The following is a 22,729-nucleotide window of genomic DNA, read 5'->3' as shown; positions in this document are numbered from 1 at the left end:
CGTGTACTTTCGCTTTAACTGCAGCAAGATCTTCAAACAATTGCGTGATTCGACGTTCTTATCTGTGCGCTAAAAGAAGCGGTTCTTTACGTACGCTGGCTCTCTTAAAGTACAGCAGCAAAGGGAATTCAAATTAGGAGAACATAAGATCATTGTTAACGAAAGCCTATTAGGCAAAGCCGCATTATATGTGAATATTGAACTAACATTTAGTTACAATATTATACATTGCGGTAGAATCAAAGCATTGGGAATATTATTGTTAAGATCCCGTGCTAATTATTTGTCGGCACAATGGCTCCAAAAAGAGTAAAGAAAATGAGAGTTTTACGGCACGGGCCAGCTTAGTGATTTCTTTTACGCACAACAAAAATTATCTTGCGAAACATAATGATTCAATGACACCTGCAGAGTGGGAAGCACGGTTAAGCCTAATTGAAGCAAATTATATCCAGTTTTGTGTAATCCAAGCCAAAGTAGAACAGGAGAGTGATGATACAAGTGAATATGACAGTTGCCAAGCGATCGAAGAGCTTTATTGCGAAATAAAGTCAAAAATTCTTAGAAGTCTGAGTGATACAAGTCGACCTGCTAGTAGTAATGATGTATTGAAGACCACACAAGTGTCTCGGCAGCCAAATCTCCCGAAATTAAAAGTGTCCGAGTTCTCAGGGAAGTACACCGAGTGGACCAGTTGGTTCAACACATTTACTATGCTGATAGGGTCGGATGAGCTTGATGACTTGTCGAACCTAATACATTTGCGATTCGCTTTAGGTGTCGTTCCTTGGGGAACCATTAACTGTTTGGAATTATCGGGTTTTAACTACCATCGGTCCCTACGGTTACTGCAAGACCGTTATGAAAACAAGGCAATTATTGTTCTATCTCACATAAATTTTTTATTTTTTTTTGTTATTGTTTTTATTTTTATTTACGATCTATCTCTTCGATAATAAGTAAATAATATGGTGTATATATTTGCATGTGGTTTTTGTGTGTATTGGCACTGGTATTTTGGACGGTCTCAACACCCTTTAGGCGGTCTAAAAGACAGTTCGACTTGGTTTGTGTCTTTTAAGGTGTCGGGGGTGCAGGTTGTTGTCGAGAAGGCTTTTTGCAAGGTGATTGCAGTGGTTGTCCAGTCGGTCTGCGTGATTCAGGCTTATTCGTTTCACTTCTTCGGTGACGGATGGGATTTTGAGGTGATTGTGTATTACACTGTTTTTGACGTAATAGGGGGCCTTAACCAGCCTGCGCAGAGTTTTATTTTGAAATCTTTGCAGGATTTCAATGTTGGAATTTGAGGCCGTGCCCCACAGGTGAATCCCATATGTCCAGATTGGCTTCAGAATGACCTTGTATAAAAGAACTTTGTACCTTGTATAAAAGAACCTGTACCCAAGGAGCCAGTTCATCTGCCGGAGTTTCAGGCTGAGCTGCTTTCTTTTGGCTTTTATGTGGGTTGACCACGTCAATCTCCTGTCTAGGGTTAGGCCGAGATACTTGACTGTGTTTTCCGTTGGCAGCGTGGTGCCGTTTAGGATAACAGGAGGGCAGGTTTTTCGTCTTGTGGCGAATATCATGTGTGTGGACTTGGCTTCATTGACCACAATATTTCATCTTTGGAGCCATGGTTCGAGGCTTGACAGCTGTGCTTGCAGGATGACGGAGGCTTCAGTATGATCCGCTGACGAAGCTACATATGCAGTGTCATCTGCATAGGTGGCGATGAGCAGATCATCTCTGTCGATAATAGAAAGGTCAGCTGTATAGTATAGTATAGGACTGGGCCCAACACACTTCCTTGCGGGATACCGGCATTGGTTTGGTATATTTCGGATTCGACCCATTCGCTTCTCACGTAGAACGTTCTCCAATGGAGGTATGACCTTAGCGTTAAATAAAACGCCGCTGGTAGTAGGAGCTTCAGCTTGTGCAGCAATCCTGGATGCCAAACTCGGTCAAAGGCCTGCTTTATATCGAGAAAGGCCGCTGAACAGTATTTTTTAGCTTCAAAGGAGTTTATAACTGTTTGTGTTATCCTGCGACACTGTTCTGGGGTTCCATGCTGGCTCCTAAAGCCTAATTCATGATCAGGTATCAAGTTTCCGTCTTCCAGCAGTGGCAATCGTCTGACCAAAAATAATCTTTCGAATACTTTCGACAGTATTGCTAATAAGCTGATGGGACGGTAGGAGGCAGGATCGTGTTCAGGCTTCCCAGGTTTATGTATCATTATAATTTCCGCACACTTCCATTGTGAAGGAAAGTGGTGGAATCTCACATAAATAAGCTGTTTAATCTGAAACGTGTCAAGAATGTAGACTCGCAGACTCTGAGGGTTCTTGTAGACAGTGTAAGCTCGCAGATAGCGGCCCATACATTTCTCGGCAGTGAGCAAGACATTTTCGACGCGCTAGTTTTTCATTTGATTCGCAGCAAACTTGATGATGAGACACTCGATAAATGGGAAAGCGAATGGGATTGCAAAAAATTACCTTCGTGACCATTGTTATTGCAATTCTTAATAAATAGAGGTATGAACTTGGCTAATCGAGAAGTTAGGCGGAATAATGGTTCTCGTCCCAACGGCAAAAACCGATTAAAGAAATCTAGCTTAGATGTAGCAGCAACATTGGCAAGACGTGTTACATTTGTGCTGGCGCACAAGGGAACAGTTCTTTGCATAGCGCACTTTTAACGAATTCATCTGTAAGTCTCCTAGGGACCGCCGTGGTTTTGATAAAAGGTAACGATGGAGTTTATCATAATTGTAGATATGTATTGGACTCTGGCAGTCAAATAAACTTGCTTACTTCTAGATAAGTTTCGACTTAACTTCGACAAGCTTTTTGGATTCGGATGCCCCATTACAGGGTATAAATATTATAATAGTAAAAACATTTAATTGCCAAAAGAAGATCGGTAATATATTATTTTTTATTTTCTGAGATATCTTGATCAAATCCGACATTTTTTAAATATATATAAACCAAATTAAGTCATCATCAGGCCACTATCTCATATGCCATGAGAAAGGTGTGTCGAAAACTAGGTTCTTATGTGAACAATTTTTATTTTTTTGTCGTAAGACAAATGTTAACAGAAGTGTTCAAGCTTCTGCGTGCCGATCTTGATAAGATTTGTGCACACACATAAGTATATAAGCAGCATAATAAAACTAGTTTTGCAGATATGTGATTGGTGATTGGTGAATGGTACAGGAGCTTAATTTGCGACCAATCGTTCCTATGCCAACTATACGAAATATTGGTTTAATGTTAATAGGACTTTTCATATGTGTGGGAAGTATATTTTAACATTTAAATACCGAGTTTGGTCAACATATCTTAAAGGACAATTCTCCTTCTATGTGTAGCATAAATACGATCCATCTTATATCTTACGATGAGGGGGAAAATATAGGAAATTTACTTAATCCAGGGTTCCAAAAACATCACATTGAAATCTCTGTTGCCAATGTTATAATAATCATTGATCTTGTCTGCTTCGCTGGTGGAGCTTTGCTTACTCTATAAAATATTAAAAAATATCATAATACGAATTAGAAAAATTTCGGCATCAATTCTGTATAACACGTGTGCTGATATGAACTACACTAAGATTATAGACATTGACGAACCTCGCGTCGTAAGGACAAGCTTTTTAAAGATATTTTAAAATATTAAAAAGGCGTTTGTAGACTCTAACGAGTCACTGCTGTCCGACATCTCTATCGTCGCTACAATTCATATGAGGGACTCATATATTCTGTAGCTGTATCCATATTTAATGGTTGTAGCAGACATTGCTGGTACTGAAGTAGACGGTATTCTATAGGTCCATTGGTCAAATGCGTTACTGGGTCCTCAAAGGGTCCTCCTTAGGGCTAACATGAAAGGCGCTCAAGAAATGTAACATTTTTTTTAAAGAAGCATCGGCATCACCGTGAAAAAAACGGCACCAAGACAGACCCACACCTTAAGTTTTAACTATACCGATTAAGCCCAAATGTTATCAATGCAATTCACTGCGATTTGCTTAATCTGATACGCTTTTACCACGAAATGCTGTTCGCGCCACAACTTAATATTTAGTATTAAGTAACGATGACAGCGATATTTAGTATTTTTGCTTTTATTCCGTGAAATGTTAATTGAATTGAATAACTATCGATATTGTCGATCGATGTATTGTATATTGAACTGTTATCAGTTGGTCTGTCGAGTAAAAGAGTTTAAGCGGAGTTGATGGGAATTTGGAATTTGAATTTTTGGGAATTGGGGAATTGAATTTTTCTAATAATTATTAATTTCAACGCTAGTGCAGGACTCTAGTTCGAACATTGGCGCCCGAACAGGGACCTGAAGATAAGGTATAAATCCGGAAGAAGCTAAACATTAAAGCTAATAGGAAGTACGCTTAATTCACTAAGTAAATAGGCTGGCAACTGCGGCGGCAACCTTGTATTGTGAGTCTCACTGCCTTGGTGCATTTAATATTTCTTGCAGGCATGTTAAATTCAAATCGATTTGTGTGAATACAAGTATTATGAATTAAAGAAGTGTCAAAAGATTGGTAGATCAGCCCTAAAAAGTGTATGCAAATTTGTTTCATGTAGAAGTGGCAATAAAGTGCGGCAAGTATTCATACAAATGTACAGTAACATATTGAGAGTTACAGTGCCATTGTATGCATACTTGCCCAAAGTATAGGAGCGCAATTTCGTGTGCTCACACGCCAACATACATACATCTCGACATAGCAGCAACCTGAATGACTTTGACTTGACATTGGTTTTTAATTCCTTTTGCGTGTACTTTCGCTTTAACTGCAGCAAGATCTTCGAACAATTGCGTGATCCGACGTTCTTATCTGTGTGCTAAAAGAAGCGGTTCTTTACGTACGCTGAGCATTATTTGGCTCTCTTAAAGTACAGCAGCAAAGGGAATTCAAATTAGGAGAACATAAGATCATTGTTAACGAAAGCCTATTAGGAAAAGCCGCATTATATGTGAATATTGAACTAACATTTAGTTACAAAATTATACATTGCGGTAGAATCAAAGCATTGGGAAATTTATTGTTAAGATCCCGTGCTAATTATTTGTCGGCACAATGGCTCCAAAAAAGAGTAAAGAAAATGAGAGTTTTACGGCACGGGCCAGCTTAGTGATTTCCTTTACGCGCAACAAAAATTATATTGCGAAACATAATGTTTCAATGACACCTGCAGAGTGGGAAGCACGGTTAAGCCTAATTGAAGCAAATTATATCCAGTTTTGTGTAATCCAATCCGAGTTCTCAGGGAAGTACACCGAGTGGACCAGTTGGTTCAACACATTTACTATGCTGATAGGGTCGGATGCTGAGCTTGATGACTTGTCGAACCTAATACATTTGCGATTCGCTTTAGGGGTCGTTCCTTAGGGAACCATTAACTGTTTGGAATTATCGGGTTTTAACTACCATCGGTCCCTACGGTTACTGCAAGACCGTTATGAAAACAAGGCAATTATTGTTCTATCTCACATAAATTTTTTATTTTTTTTTGTTATTGTTTTTATTTTTATTTACGATCTATCTCTTCGATAATAAGTAAATAATGTGGTGTATATATTTGCATGTGGTTTTTGTGTGTATTGGCACTGGTACGTATTTTGGACGGTCTCAACACCCTTTAGGCGGTCTAAAAGACAGGTCGACTTGGTTTGTGTCTTTTAAGGTGTCAGGGGTGCAGGTTGTTGTCGAGAAGGTTTTTTGCAAGGTGATTGCAGTGGTTGTCCAGTAGGTCTGCGTGCTTCAGGCTTATTCGTTTCACTTCTTTGGTGACGGATGGGATTTTGAGGTGCTTGTGTATTACACTGTTTTTGACGTAATAGGGGGCCTTAACCAGCCTGCGCAGAGTTTTATTTTGAAATCTTTGCAGGATTTCAATGTTGGAATTTGAGGCCGTGCCCCACAGGTGAATCCCATATGTCCAGATTGGCTTCAGAATGACCTTGTATAAAAGACCCTGTACCCAAGGAGCCAGTTCATCTGCCGGAGTTTCAGGCTGAGCTGCTTTCTTTTGGCTTTTATGTGGGTTGACCACGTCAATCTCCTGTCTAGGGTTAGGCCGAGATACTTGACTGTGTTTTCCGTTGGCAGCGTGGTGCCGGTTAGGATAACAGGAGGGCAGGTTTTTCGTCTTGTGGCGAATATCATGTGTGTGGACTTGCCTTCATTGACCACAATATTCCATCTTTGGAGCCATGGTTCGAGGCTTGACAGCTGTGCTTGCAGGATGACGGAGGCTTCAGCATGATCCGCTGACGAAGCTACATATGCAGTGTCATCTGCATAGGTGGCGATGAGCAGGTCATCTCTGTCGATAATAAAAAGGTCAGCTGTGTACAGGGTATATAGGACTGGGCCTAAGGTATGACCTTAGCGTTAAATAAAACGCCGCTGGAAGTAGGAGCTTCAGCTTGTGCAGCAATCCTGGATGCCACACTCGGTCAAAGGCCTGCTTTATATCGAGAAAGGCCACTGCACAGTATTTTTTAGCTTCAAATGAGTTTATAATTGTTTGTGTTATCCTGCGACATTGTTCTGGGGTTCCATGCTGGCTCCTAAAGCCTAATTCATGATCAGGTATCAAGTTTCCGTCTTCCAGCAGTGGCAATCGTCTGACCAAAAATAATCTTTCGAATACTTTCGACAGTATTGCTAACAAGCTGATGGGACGGTAGGAGGCATGATCGTGTTCAGGCTTCCCAGGTTTTTGTATCATTAAATTTTTTCCACACACTTCCATTGTGAAGGAAAGCGGTGGAATCTCACATAAATGAGCTGTTTAATCTGAAACGTGTCAAGAATGTAGACTCGCAGACTCTGAGGGTTCTGGTAGACAGTGTAAGCTCGCAGATAGCTTGCAGTGAGCAAGACATTTTCGACGCGCTAGTTTTTCATTTGATTCGCAGCAAACTTGATGATGAGACACTCGATAAATGGGAAAGCGAATGGGATTGTTCGCCGGAATAATGGTTCTCGTCCCAACGGCAAAAACGTAGCAGCAACATTGGAAATTCGTGTTACATTTGTGCTAGCGCACATGGGGTAAACGCATACCCAAAATTTAAAGAATTAACACCATTGCAGCGGTTTCAGGAGGTTAAAAGACGTGCGCTTTGTCTAATATGTTTTAGTACGCGGCATGTAACGAGGAGTTGCGATGGCCATCGCCATATGCAACAAACCTCATCATGAATCGCTTCATCGTAATGTCTCGGATAGCGTATGCATAATGGCCAATCACAACAAGGGAACAGTTCTTTGCATAGCGCACTTTTAACGAATTCATCTGTAAGTCTCCTAGTGACCGCCGTGGTTTTGATGTAACGATGGAGTTTATCATAATTGTAGATATGTATTGGACTCTGGCAGTCAAATAAACTTGCTTACTTCTAGATAAGTTTCGACTTAACTTCGACAAGCTTTTTGGATTCGGATGCCCCATTACAGGGTATAAATATTATAATAGTAAAAACATTTAATTGCCAAAAGAAGATCGGTAATATATTATTTTTTATTTTCTGAGATATCTTGATCAAATCCGACATTTTTTAAATATATATAAACCAAATTAAGTCATCATCAGGCCACTATATCATATGCCATGAGAAAGGTGTGTCGAAAACTAAGTTCTTATGTGAACAATTTTTATTTTTGTAGTAAGACAAATGTTAACAGAAGTGTTCAAGCTTCTGCGTGCCGATCTTGATAAGATTTGTGCACACACATAAGTATATAAGCAGCATAATAAAACTAGTTTTGCAGATATGTGATTGGTGATTGGTGAATGGTACAGGAGCTTAATTTGCGACCAATCGTTCCTATGCCAACTATACGAAATATTGGTTTAATGTTAATAGGACTTTTCATATGTGTGGGAAGTATATTTTAACATTTAAATACCGAGTTTGGTCAACATATCTTAAAGGACAATTCTCCTTCTATGTGTAACATAAATACGATCCATCTTATATCTTACGATGAGGGGGAAAATATAGGGTTCCAAAAACATCACAACGAAATCTCTGTTGCCAATGTTATAATAATCATTGATCTTGTCTACCACGCAGGTGGAGCTTTGCTTAATCTGTAAAATATCAAAATACGAATTAGAAAAATTGCGGCCTCAATTCAGTATCACACGTGTGCTGATATTAACTACACTAAGATTATAGACATTGACGAACCTCGCGTCGTAAGGACAAGCTTTTTAAAGATATTTTAAAATATTAAAAAGACGTTTGTAGACTCTAACGAGTCACTGCCGTACGACATCCCTATCGTCGCTACAATTCATATGACGGACTCATATATTCAAAGCTGTAACCATATTTCATGGTTGTAGCCGACATTGCTGGTACTGAAGTAGACGGTGTTCTATAGGTCCATTGGTCAAATGCGTTACTGGGTCCTCAAAAGTTTCCTTAGGGCTAACATAAAAGGCGCTCAAGAAATGTAACATTTTTTTTTAAGAAGCATCGGCATCACCGTGAAAAAAACGACACCAAGACAGACCCACACCTTAAGTTTTAACAATACCGATTAAGCCCAAATGTTATCAATGCAATTCACTGCGATTTGCTTAATATGATACGCTTTTACCACGAAATGCTGTTCGCGCCACAACTTAATATTTAGTAACGATGACAGCGATATTTACTATTTTTGCTTTTATTCCATGAAATGTTAATTGAATTGAATAACTATCGATATTGTCAGTTGAGGACTCTCGTTCGAACATTGGCGCCCGGGCAGGGACCTGAAGATAAGGTCTAAGTCCGGAAGAAGCTAAACATTAAAGCTAATTGAAAGTACGCTTAATTCACTAAGTAAATAGGCTGGCAACTGCGGCGGCAACCTTGTATTGTGAGTCTGACTGTCTTGGTGCATATAATATTTCTTGCAGGCATGTTAAATTCAATTCGATTTGTGTGAATACAAGTATTATGAATTAAAGAAGGGTCAAAAGATTGGTAGATCAGCCCTAAAAAGTGTATGCAAATTTGTTTCATGTAGAAGTGGCAATTAAGTGCGGCAAGTATTCATACAAATGTACATTAACATATTGAGAGTTACAGTTCCATTGTATGCCCAAAGTATAGGAGCGCAATTTCGTGTGCTCACACGCCAACATACATACATCTCGACATAGCAGCAACCTGAATGACTTTGACTTGACATTGGTTTTTAGTTCCTTTTGCGTGTACTTTCGCTTTAACTGCAGCAAGATCTTCAAACAATTGCGTGATTCGACGTTCTTATCTGTGCGCTAAAAGAAGCGGTTCTTTACGTACGCTGAGCATTATTTGGCTCTCTTAAAGTACAGCAGCAAAGGGAATTCAAATTAGGAGAACATAAGATCATTGTTAACGAAAGCCTATTAGGCAAAGCCGCATTATATGTGAATATTGAACTAACATTTAGTTACAAAATTATACATTGCGGTAGAATCAAAGCATTGGGAATATTATTGTTAAGATCCCGTGCTAATTATTTGTCGGCACAATGGCTCCAAAAAAGAGTAAAGAAAATGAGAGTTTTACGGCACGGGCCAGCTTAGTGATTTCCTTTACGCGCAACAAAAATTATATTGCGAAACATAATGATTCAATGACACCTGCAGAGTGGGAAGCACGGTTAAGCCTAATTGAAGCAAATTATATCCAGTTTTGTGTAATCCAATCCGAGTTCTCAGGGAAGTACACCGAGTGGACCAGTTGGTTCAACACATTTACTATGCTGATAGGGTCGGATGCTGAGCTTGATGACTTGTCGAACCTAATACATTTGCGATTCGCTTTAGGGGTCGTTCCTTAGGGAACCATTAACTGTTTGGAATTATCGGGTTTTAACTACCATCGGTCCCTACGGTTACTGCAAGACCGTTATGAAAACAAGGCAATTATTGTTCTATCTCACATAAATTTTTTATTTTTTTTTGTTATTTTTTTTTATTTTTATTTACGATCTATCTCTTCGATAATAAGTAAATAATGTGGTGTATATATTTGCATGTGGTTTTTGTGTGTATTGGCACTGGTATTTTGGACGGTCACAACACCCTTTAGGCGGTCTGAAAGACAGTTCGACTTGGTTTGTGTCTTTTAAGGTGTCGGGGGTGCAGGTTGTTGTCGAGAATGTTTTTTGCAAGGTGATTGCAGTGGTTGTCCAGTCGGTCTGCGTGCTTCAGGCTTATTCGTTTCACTTCTTTGGTGACGGATGGGATTTTGAGTTGCTTGTGTATTACACTGTTTTTGACGTAATAGGGGGCCTTAACCAGCCTGCGCAGAGTTTTATTTTGAAATCTTTGCAGGATTTCAATGTTGGAATTTGACGCCGTGCCCCACAGGTGAATCCCATATGTCCAGATTGGCTTCAGAATGACCTTGTATAAAAGAACCTGTACCCAAGGAGCCAGTTCATCTGCCGGAGTTTCAGGCTGAGCTGCTTTCTTTTGGCTTTTATGTGGGTTGACCACGTCAATCTCCTGTCTAGGGTTAGGCCGAGATACTTGACTGTGTTTTCCGTTGGCAGCGTGGTGCCGTTTAGGATAACAGGAGGGCAGGTTTTTCGTCTTGTGGCGAATATCATGTGTGTGGACTTGGCTTCATTGACCACAATATTCCATCTTTGGAGCCATGGTTCGAGGCTTGACAGCTGTGCTTGCAGGATGACGGAGGCTTCAGCATGATCCGCTCACGAAGCTACATATGCAGTGTCATCTGCATAGGTGGCGATGAGCAGGTGATCTCTGTCGATAATAAAAAGGTCAGCTGTGTACAGGGTGTATAGGACTGGGCCTAAGGTATGACCTTAGCGTTAAATAAAACGCCGCTGGAAGTAGGAGCTTCAGCTTGTGCAGCAATCCTGGATGCCACACTCGGTCAAAGGCCTGCTTTATATCGAGAAAGGCCACTGCACAGTATTTTTTAGCTTCAAATGAGTTTATAATTGTTTGTGTTATCCTGCGACATTGTTCTGGGGTTCCATGCTGGCTCCTAAAGCCTAATTCATGATCAGGTATCAAGTTTCCGTCTTCCAGCAGTGGCAATAGTCTGACCAAAAATAATCTTTCGAGTACTTTCGACAGTATTGCTAACAAGCTGATGGGACGGTAGGAGGCATGATCGTGTTCAGGCTTCCCAGGTTTTTGTATCATTATAATTTCCACACACTTCCATTGTGAAGGAAAGCGGTGGAATCTCACATAAATGAGCTGTTTAATCTGAAACGTGTCAAGAATGTAGACTCGCAGACTCTGAGGGTTCTGGTAGACAGTGTAAGCTCGCAGATAGCTTGCAGTGAGCAAGACATTTTCGACGCGCTAGTTTTTCATTTGATTCGCAGCAAACTTGATGATGAGACACTCGATAAATGGGAAAGCGAATGGGATTATTCGCCGGAATAATGGTTCTCGTCCCAACGGCAAAAACGTAGCAGCAACATTGGAAATTCGTGTTACATTTGTGCTAGCGCACATGGGGTAAACGCATACCCAAAATTTAAAGAATTAACACCATTGCAGCGGTTTCAGGAGGTTAAAAGACGTGCGCTTTGTCTAATATGTTTTAGTAAGCGGCATGTAACGAGGAGTTGCGATGGCCAACGCCATATGCAACAAACCTCATCATGAATCGCTTCATCGTAATGTCTCGGATAGCGTATGCATAATGGCCAATCACAACAAGGGAACAGTTCTTTGCATAGCGCACTTTTAACGAATTCATCTGTAAGTCTCCTAGTGACCGCCGTGGTTTTGATGTAACGATGGAGTTTATCATAATTGTAGATATGTATTGGACTCTGGCAGTCAAATAAACTTGCTTACTTCTAGATAAGTTTCGACTTAACTTCGACAAGCTTTTTGGATTCGGATGCCCCATTACAGGGTATAAATATTATAATAGTAAAAACATTTAATTGCCAAAAGAAGATCGGTAATATATTATTTTTTATTTTCTGAGATATTATGATCAAATCCGACATTTTTTAAATATATATAAACCAAATTAAGTCATCATCAGGCCACTATCTCATATGCCATGAGAAAGGTGTGTCGAAAACTAGGTTCTTATGTGAACAATTTTTATTTTTTTGTCGTAAGACAAATGTTAACAGAAGTGTTCAAGCTTCTGCGTGCCGATCTTGATAAGATTTGTGCACACACATAAGTATATAAGCAGCATAATAAAACTAGTTTTGCAGATATGTGATTGGTGATTGGTGAATGGTACAGGAGCTTAATTTGCGACCAATCGTTCCTATGCCAACTATACGAAATATTGGTTTAATGTTAATAGGACTTTTCATATGTGTGGGAAGTATATTTTAACATTTAAATACCGAGTTTGGTCAACATATCTTAAAGGAGAATTCTCCTTCTATGTGTAGCAAAAATACGATCAGACAAGGTAACTTAACCATCTTATATCTTACGATGAGGGGGAAAATATAGGGTTCCAAAAACATCACAACGAAATCTCTGTTGCCAATGTTATAATAATCATTGATCTTGTCTACCACGCAGGTGGAGCTTTGCTTAATCTGTAAAATATCAAAATACGAATTAGAAAAATTGCGGCATCAATTCAGTATCACACATGTGCTGATATGAACTACACTAAGATTATAGACATTGACGAACCTCGCGTCGTAAGGACAAGCTTTTTAAAGATATTTTAAAATATTGAAAAGGCGTTTGTAGACTGCCGTACGACATCCCTATCGTCGCTACAATTCATATGACGGACTCATACATTCAAAGCTGTATCCATATTTCATGGTTGTAGCAGACATTGCTGGTACTGAAGTAGACGGTATTCTATAGGTCCATTGGTCAAATGCGTTACTGGGTCCTCAAAAGTTTCCTTAGGGCTAACATAAAAGGCGCTCAAGAAATGCAACATTTTTTTTTAAGAAGCATCGGCATCACCGTGAAAAAAACGGCACCAGACCCACACCTTAAGTTTTAACAATACCGATTAAGCCCAAATGTTATCAATGCAATTCACTGCGATTTGCTTAATCTGATACGCTTTTACCACGAAATGCTGTTCGCGCCACAACTTAATATTTAGTATTTAGTAACGATGACAGCGATATTTAGAATTTTTGCTTTTATTCCATGAAATGTTAATTGTATTGAATAACTATCGATATTGTCGATCGATGTATTGTATATTGAACTGTTATCAGTTGGTCTGTCGAGTAAAAGAGTTTAAGCGGAGCTGATGGGAATTTGGAATTTGAATTTTTGGGAATTGGGGAATTGAATTTTTCTAATAATTATTAATTTCAACGCTAGTGGAGGACTCTAGTTCGAACATTGGCGCCCGAACAGGGACCTGAAGATAAGGTATAAATCCGGAAGAAGCTAAACATTAAAGCTAATAGGAAGTACGCTTAATTCACTAAGTAAATAGGCTGGCAACTGCGGCGGCAACCTTGTATTGTGAGTCTGACTGTCTTGGTGCATATAATATTTCTTGCAGGCATGTTAAATTCAATTCGATTTGTGTGAATACAAGTATTATGAATTAAAGAAGGGTCAAAAGATTGGTAGATCAGCCCTAAAAAGTGTATGCAAATTTGTTTCATGTAGAAGTGGCAACAAAGTGCGGCAAGTATTCATACAAATGTACATTAACATATTGAGAGTTACAGTTCCATTGTATGCTTACTTGCCCAAAGTATAGGAGCGCAATTTCGTGTGCTCACACGCCAACATACATACATCTCGACATAGCAGCAACCTGAATGACTTTGACTTGACATTGGTTTTTAATTCCTTTTGCGTGTACTCTCGCTTTAACTGCAGCAAGATCTTCAAACAATTGCGTGATTCGACGTTCTTATCTGTGCGCTAAAAGAAGCGGTTCTTTACGTACGCTGAGCATTATTTGGCTCTCTTAAAGTACAGCAGCAAAGGGAATTCAAATTAGGAGAACATAAGATCATTGTTAACGAAAGCCTTTTAGGCAAAGCCGCATTATATGTGAATATTGAACTAACATTTAGTTACAAAATTATACATTGCGGTAGAATCAAAGCATTGGGAATATTATTGTTAAGATCCCGTGCTAATTATTTGTCGGCACAATGGCTCCAAAAAAGAGTAAAGAAAATGAGAGTTTTACGGCACGGGCCAGCTTAGTGATTTCCTTTACGCGCAACAAAAATTATATTGCGAAACATAATGATTCAATGACACCTGCAGAGTGGGAAGCACGGTTAAGCCTAATTGAAGCAAATTATATCCAGTTTTGTGTAATCCAAGCCAAAGTAGAACAGGAGAGTGATGATACAAGTGAATATGACAGTTGCCAAGCGATCGAAGAGCTTTATTGCGAAATAAAGTCAAAAATTCTTAGAAGTCTGAGTGATACAAGTCGACCTGCTAGTAGTAATGATGTATTGAAGACCACACAAGTGTCTCGGCAGCCAAATCTCCCGAAATTAAAAGTGTCCGAGCTCTCAGGGAAGTACACCGAGTGAACCAGTTGGTTCAACACATTTACTATGCTGATAGGGTCGGATGCTGAGCTTGATGACTTGTCGAACCTAATACATTTGCGATTCGCTTTAGATGTCGTTCCTTGGGGAATCATTAACTCACATAAATGAGCTGCTTAATCTGAACGTATCAAGAATGTAGACTCGCAGACTCTGAGGATTTTTGTAGATAGTGTAAACTCACAGATAGCTGCCCATAAATCTCTTGGCAGTGAGCAAGACATTTTCGACGCGCTCTTTTTTTTTCATTTGATTCGCAGCAAACTTGATGATGAGACACTCGATAAATGGGAAAGCGAATGGGATTGCAAAAAATTACCTTCTTGGTCATTGTTATCGCAATTCTTGGCTAATCGAGAAGTTCGGCAGAATAATGGTTCTCGACCCAACGGAAAAAACGTATTAAAGAAATCCAGCTTAGGTGTAGCTAGCAGCAACATTGGCAAGTTGTTTTATATTTGTGCCAGCGCACATGGGGTAAACGCATGCCCAAAATTTAAAGAATTAATACCCTTGCAGCAGTTTCAGGAGGTTAAAAGTCGTGCGCTATGCCTAATATGTTTTAGTAAGCGGCATGTAACGAGGAGTTGCGATGGCCAACGCTGTCCCATATGCAACAAACCTCATCATGAATTGCTTCATCGTAATGTCGCGGATAGCGTATGCATAATTCTTTCTTTACATAGCTCATTTTTAACGATTTTATCTGTTAGTTTCCTAGCGACCGCCGTGGTCGCTGCTAGCCAAGGAGCAAGCAAAATGTCCCGAACTCTAATGAGCTGCAAGAGCTAGTGCAACGGTTTTGGAATTGCGAGGATACACCGCAGCGTGTCGATAAATATCCTGAAGAGGAAAAATAAAGCGAAAACAGTCTCGTTTCTAATGTTGGACAATCTGAAGATGCCCATTTAACTGTAGCACTTCCATTTAAAAGTCCCAAGAAAGTACTAGGTGATACATACCAGAACTAGATTTTTAAAGTTAGAAAAGAAGGTAAATCGCAATCCCTCTCTAAAGAAACAGTATTCCGAATTGATTGAAGAATTAAAAAATTTGGGCCGTTTGGAAATAGTAGAGGCCGCTAGGGTAAAGAGCATGTTGTACTGTATGCCCCATCATTCTGTGCTCAGGCCGGAAAGTCTGACGACCAAATTGCGCGTCGTATTTGACGCTTCGTGCAAGTCCAGTAACGGCGTCTCACTAAACGATACTATGCTTGTTGGGCCGACCTTGTAGTCCGATCTTTTTGAGACGATGAATAGATTTCGCTTTTATAGGTTCGCCCTAACAGCAGATATAGCCACGATGTATAGGCCAGTTTTAGTAACAGATTCTCATCGCAACTTCCACTGCATATTGTGGCGGTTTGACAATAACACACCCATTCTAGTGCTGCGTCTAAAAACTGTCACTTATGGAACAAATTCTGCTCCATTTCTAGCAGTTATTCTATCTACCAGAAAAATATGGGGAACAATATCCACTGGCAGCTAAAGCGATTAGACGTAGTTTCTACATAGATGATATGTTGTGTGGTGCAGACACCATAGCCAACTTTGTAGAATTGAAACAGCAAGTTAGTGAGCTGTTAGAACTTGGCAGATTTAAGCTACACAAATGGCATCATAACTAGCTCAAGTGTTCGATCCCTTGTGATTTTTGAGTCCTATATTCTAGGCAAGATATTCGTGCAAGAGTTGTGGTTACTGAAACAAGACTGGGATGAAGTGCTGCCGTCAAGTTACGCGGCCCAATGGCAAAGATACCGAGAGGAACTAAAGCTCATAAATCAGTGTTCGCTGCCACTTTCGGTGGTTCCCATCTATTTTGAGGTGGACTCATTAGAGCTTTTCGAGTTCTCTGACGCATCCAATATGCTCGCGTACGTAATAAAGGCGAAGCGGTTTCAGTGCGCCTAGTGACTGCCAGGTCCAAGGTCGCTCCAGTCGGAGTGGCTTCCTTGCCCCGTTTAGAACTGCAAGGAGCACTTTTAATGGCGAGACTTATGGCAAAGGTTGTCAATTGCATTCATCTTAAGGTTTCGCAGGTAGGATATTTTACAGACTCCACAATTGTGCTCAGCTGGTTATCATTGCATGTAAGCCGATGGACGACTTTCGTAGGAGGGCCCTGATTTTTGGTGGTGTAGAGCTAGAAAGCGGCAAATTACAGGGAATCATCAGTCGGACCTAACTGGCTGGAGGCCTTTGCTATATAGTTTATAATTTGCAAAATTTAAAGCTGCGTTAGAAATTCCTTATGTTAAAAATAAAAGACCCATTAAGAGTACAAAAATTCAATGCTTCAATCCCTTCATTCAAGAAGAAGAAGGAATTTCGATTATACGCTTAGGTGGGCGATTGCTAAAGGCCGATCTACCAACTGACACAACGCATCCTATTTTAATGCCTAAAGATCATTTAGTCATAAATGCACTAATTAGTTTCGTTCATTGAATCAATTTGCATGCCGGGGCTCAATCGTTATGTTCCTTTTTGCGGCAGAAAATTAGCACGTAATGTTGTACAGAGTTGCATTACCTGCTTTCGGCTTCGACCTGACTTGGGCAATCAGGGTCATGGGACCACTGCCTGAAGGCCGAGTGCGAGGCAGTATCTACACCTTACAACGAGCGGGACAAGACGCAGGACCACTTTGGATGCATTTTAACATACAAGGGGAGCGCCCAGTCAAGGTGTATCTAGCTGTGTATGCTTCCTGACGAAGGCATGCCATATAGAGATCGTGTCGGACTTGAATGCCAGCGCCTTAATAGCGGCACTTAAACGGTTCTTATCCAGACGTGGAATAAGCCCGGACCTGTTCTGTGACAACGCCACTAACTTTGTAGGCACTTCACGAGAGCTCCGTAAAGCATTCGACCAGTCGGCCCAAGGTGTTATCAACGACACGTGCAGTGAACGAGGAGTCAAATATCATTTAATCCCACCACGTTCACCTCACTTTGAAGGGTTATGAGAGAGCGCAGTGAAGGTTGCAAAACAGCTGCTAGTCAAGTGCGCAAACTGCACGGCTCTCAACTACAAGGATCCGTGATGAATTCGAGGCCGCTGTATCCTTTGTCATCGGACGGAATAAATTAGAAGCACTAACTAACACTAACACTAGCCACTTTTTGGTTGGCCGCCCACTTAATGCGCTAGTTGAACCATTTGACGAAGCATTGGTCAAACTATCACTGACCATTGGAAGAGGATTCTCGTAGTACACAATATGTTTTCGCGCCGCTGGAAAACTGAGTACCTCACCTTGATGCAGAAACGCTCAAAATGGAGGACAACTCCGAGCAACGTGCAGATCGGAAGTCTAGTCTGATCGCCAAAGACAACGCACCGCCTGGTCAATGGTTACTAGGAAGAGTGTCAGAATTACATCCCGGATGCCATAGCGCAGTGCGTGTCATGACTCTCAAGACCAAGACGGGGTTTCTCAATCAGAATGTACATAGAATTTGCCCCTTGCCACTGGAGTCAGCAACAGATGGTGTTTTGGAAGGAGCTTCCAAGGCGGGGAGTATGTTCGCGCCACTAGTTAATATTTAGTATTTAGTAACGATGTATGCGATATTTAGTATTTTTGCTTAACTTTCCTTGATATGTTAATTGGATTGAATAACTATCGGTATTGTCGATCCATGTATTGTACATTGAACTGTAATCAGTTTGTCTGTCAAGTAAAACAGTTGAAACGGATACGGGCATTTTTGCTGGAAAGGGAATTTTTCTAATAATTATTAATTTCAACGCTAGTGGAGGACTATAGCTCGAACAGCAACATTAAACATTATAGTGCACATAGATCCGGAACATGCACATGCAGGAAAATGTAATACAGGTTATGGACGGTTCCGAAAATTACCAAAAGCTGTTAATCAACACAGATAATTGACAAAATCTCAAAGTTCGCGGCAACGCAACCCATAGCATCACATACTATCGAGGACGTGAAGACATATATATTTTTACTTTAAAATGAATATCGCCAATGGTTAAGGGAAGCATTTTAATAGCAAAGTGTGGGCGGGACTGACGGAACAGGGGTTTTCCCGAAGAAGAGAGGATGGTTTACAAGGACAACCACAGGAAAGACCCTTGGCTTCCTGGTAAGAACCCAAAATTCAACACTTCTTTTAAGGTCAAGCCTTTCTATATTATCCATTCATTAGAAGCTTAACTTACACGGAATACATTCCAAATAAGAAACTGCTTATTATCCCCATCCGAGAAAAAGGGAAGGAACTGCAGTAGTAATCATTCTGAAAATTTTAGAAGTAGAGAAGAAATTTAAGAGTTTCTACAAGAGATGCGTAAATACCGCACGCTCCTCGTGATCGACTCTTGGCAGTTTATTTACAAAACATTTAAGGAGATGTAGATTGTTCTGGCGATCTTTTGTCTCTAACTGTCTCGAAGTTGGGTTTTTGTGTGTGGCCGATCCCAATGCAGTATGTGATATTATATGTATGATTACAGTTGGCAAGCATTCAATTAAAAACTCCAAGTTAAACGGTATATTAGTTGTTTGTAATATAATATTAAATGCATTGTGTAGCACGCCCTGAAGAAGAGTGTCGAAGGCGGTCGAAATACATTGTATAAAAAGTTTGAATTTTCCAAAAGAATGCTTTGATATTATTACATTATTTGCTTTAATAAATACCAACTTGAAAGTCTAATTTACAAATGTTTTGAAAGCTAGCTGAGAAAACCAGTATATACAAAGTTTATACCACAACTGACCATACCAACATCTCAGAAGCCTGCATACCAACAAGTAAATAAAAACATTGTGGCAATAATATTATCAATGCGCTCATGCAAAACACGAGAATATTTAACACTAGCTCCTTTAGACACTCGCGACAAATCATTTGCAAGTAAACTTCAATATGCGTTGCGTCAAAAATCCCTTTACAATAGCATACCAGACAGTTTTTGAACTTTTATAATTCACAGGGCGACAATTTCCCAGTGGCAGGGGAAAGCATAGACAGTGACTAGCAATTCCAAAGAAAAACTCCGAGCTCATAGATTTACCCAATAAGGCTTATATTATTGTTGCGCTATCAAGCTTTTTCAATAGCTTTCACAAAAGAATGAATTAACTTTATTTTACTTCTTGTGTTCAAATTTGTTTATATATTTGTTATAAGTTACAACAAGCAGGCAGACCCGAATTGGTCTGTGCTTATTATTTAAGAACAATAGTTTTACAATGGCAAGCGAACCCGAATTGGTTCATGCCGATTTTAGCGAAGCGATAATTGCGACAAAATTAATAAGTTTTAATAATGCAAGTGGCCGATGCGTACCAAATGCACGAAGCAAACGAACTTAACTAACTCGACGCGCAGCATCGAGGCCTTCGCATAGGTTAATGCTAGGGCAACAAAATATCATTACAGCGAAGGGCGCAAGCTTAATGTAAATGTAATCCCAAGAGCTTAATTTAAGCAGTTACTTCGCAGAGCAAGTATTATAAGGTGGGATATAAGATGCTGCTCTTATCAGATGCGAGGTCGCTACAGCTGTTTTGGCTGCGTAGCCAGACAATAATCTTTACGCAAAATGGCCACGAAATGGGTTTTTGGTTTTTTTCTCGCGAAAAATGATATTGTGTTGCCATCACGTTTTGTCATCCATAACATAGTGAATTACAGACTGTTACCAATGCGAATGTGGGAAAGTTAAACAGTAGAAGACAAATTTGAAAACGAGCGCAGCAAAGAAAATATTGACTGAAAACAATATTTTGCGATTACCAAAAAATAGAATGTAAAGAAACATTGACCTTAAAAATTCAATATTATAAACACTCAATATATAATTAATACTGCTGTATATTTTGGATAATGTTCTAAAGCTATAAGAATTATTACTATCCAAAACAATGGCAAAGCAATACAGATTGACCCATTGTCTATGCCTACTCTTTTTCTGCTGCTTTTTCTCTTCGAGCCATTTCACAAAGCTAGCGGACAACTTCACTACATTTATTTGGAACAATTAAAATTCGCTTCTGCAATGCCATTAGTAAAATATAATTCAATGCATAAATTATGCATATATACCGTGTATATCTAATTAGTTATATACAGCCAGATACATGACAACTTGTGTATTTTTTATGTACTTACCGTATGTGTTATTATTATTATTTTGTTTTTTAACAGCGCAAGATATCAAAAGGTTTTTTTGAAACATTTATTGGAAGAAAAAAAAAATTAGTCTTTTAATAACATGAAGTTTTTGAGCTTACAATTTCGCGTCAATTGGATGTATGGGTTGACATCGAGAACGCGCTCTCTAAAGGGCTATCAAAGCTGAGTATTCCACCCATACCATTTATTTAAAAAAAAACTGTCGCCAACAAGTTATAAATTATCGGTTTTGATAAAAGTATAAGTCCACCAGTAAAATTCTTTGAGAAATAGAGAATGGTCTCATGGTGCTGAAGATAAAGCAACTATTTTTCCTTACTATTGATGTATTGACTGGATTTCCAGAAAATCGTATCAATACAGTGCTCAACTGATCGAGCATGTTGGGTAACACAGCAGAGTGGAGTAACTGACCGAAGTCTTGGAAAGCGTATTCCACATTTAGTAGGTTAGTAAAAACTTATGGAGATCATTCTAGGCAGAATAGTTCATGCATCAGCATCAGATAAGATCAGACATAAGAGTTAAAAAGAATATATACTTTGAAATATGTATGAGGTTGGAATATAAATGGTATGTTCATTCTGTGGGATGGACCTCAAGTCTAACGTTAATGTACATTTTGATAGTCAATTACAATTATTAAAATGATACTCATCCAGCAAAATTTATTACAATATATTTTCAAATCCATATATATATGGGCACATTTGGCATATGGTTATTATTTCAATAATTTTACTCGAAATCTAAGGTATACACCTTTTTTATTATGTTAAAAATCGATAGAATAAGTAAAAGTTATATTTCTTTTTAGAGCAACTTGATCGAATTGAGGAAGGAATGGATCAAATTAATGCTGACATGAGAGAAGCCGAAAAAAACCTAAGTGGAATGGAAAAATGTTGCGGCATTTGCGTACTACCCTGCAATAAGTAAATATTTAACAAATATATTTTTATAAACGAGCTAAAATAACTTAAAAATATTTTTTCATACATAACATAAACTTTTGGCCAATCGATTTTATGAGAGCTATGTATATAATATCGAATCCGATGTGGATTGTGTTGTGAGAGCAAAATGATAATAGTTATTCGTTGAGATATCTTTCAAAAAAATTGAAACAAAAAACACTTTTGTAAAATCCACAATCTTTTCGGTAATGCTTCGGCGTAGCCTCCACACATAAGGAATGTCCAAATAAGTCGGGGATGGCATTCCTCGTAGTTTTTTCTCAAGATTCCATTTACGGCGGTAGTTAACTTTATAGCGTTTTTTTAAAATATAAGCAATTAAAAGTTGCCGATAGCGCGTTGGTAGCACGATTGTCAAGTGTCGTGCAGAAACGATACTACTTCACGATGAATTTCCGATAATTTTTGAACTATCGTCAACACTTTGAGATGAGCGAATGACAGCTGCTAACTATCGATGATGAATCATTAAAAATATCGAATTTTCGATTTGGCGGTGGCTATTGTGTATTTAAATTGTATGAAACTAAAATACAAAATATACTGTTTACATTCGCAATATTTTGTTTTCAATAATTTAATATAATTGTAATTGTAAATTGTAAATAAGGTTATATAATAAATTTCAAAAATTATAAAAATATATAAAAATTGATATATTTATTATATTTATGTTTTACATTATTAAAAGAATTTGAAAATTAATTTTAAAAATATGTATAAATGACTAGCGTTTACTATTCGGCGTTAACCAGGCCAAGTTATGAATATTTAAATTTTAAATGAATAATTTTCCCCATTCTTGCGCTTGGCATATTAGTATCTATCTGCACTCCAGGAACCTGACGTTTTATAATATATTTTAAATATATATTTAAAAATTCGGTTTAATTGTATGGTTAGTGACAATAGCCACCGCCAAATCGAAAATTCGATATTTTTAATGATTCATCATCGATAGCTAGCAGCTGTCATTCGCGTTCAAAAATTATCGGAAATT

The 22,729-nt window shown here is 39.0% G+C and overlaps 1 protein-coding gene across 1 annotated transcript in view; it reads left to right on the top strand.

Annotated features, from left to right (window-relative positions):
• Positions 1-22,203, top strand: part of LOC135438060 (synaptosomal-associated protein 25-like) — a 123,403-nt gene extending 101,200 nt beyond the window's left edge. Inside the window, exon 3 of the mRNA XM_064696181.1 lies at positions 21,570-22,203. Within this exon, the coding sequence (XP_064552251.1) occupies positions 21,570-21,691 (122 nt within the window). The 3' untranslated portion in view covers positions 21,692-22,203. The remainder of the gene's footprint in view (positions 1-21,569) is intronic.
• Positions 22,204-22,729: the final 526 nt, after the last annotated feature.

The sequence above is a fragment of the Drosophila montana genome, unplaced genomic scaffold, assembly GCF_035044405.1.
Source record: "Drosophila montana isolate Dmon_TW-CO22-7 unplaced genomic scaffold, ASM3504440v1 contig_3838_1, whole genome shotgun sequence".
Lineage (NCBI taxonomy): Eukaryota > Metazoa > Arthropoda > Insecta > Diptera > Drosophilidae > Drosophila > Drosophila montana.
The sequence above is the reverse complement of the archived record's forward strand: the minus strand, read 5'-3'. Positions and strand labels throughout refer to the sequence as shown.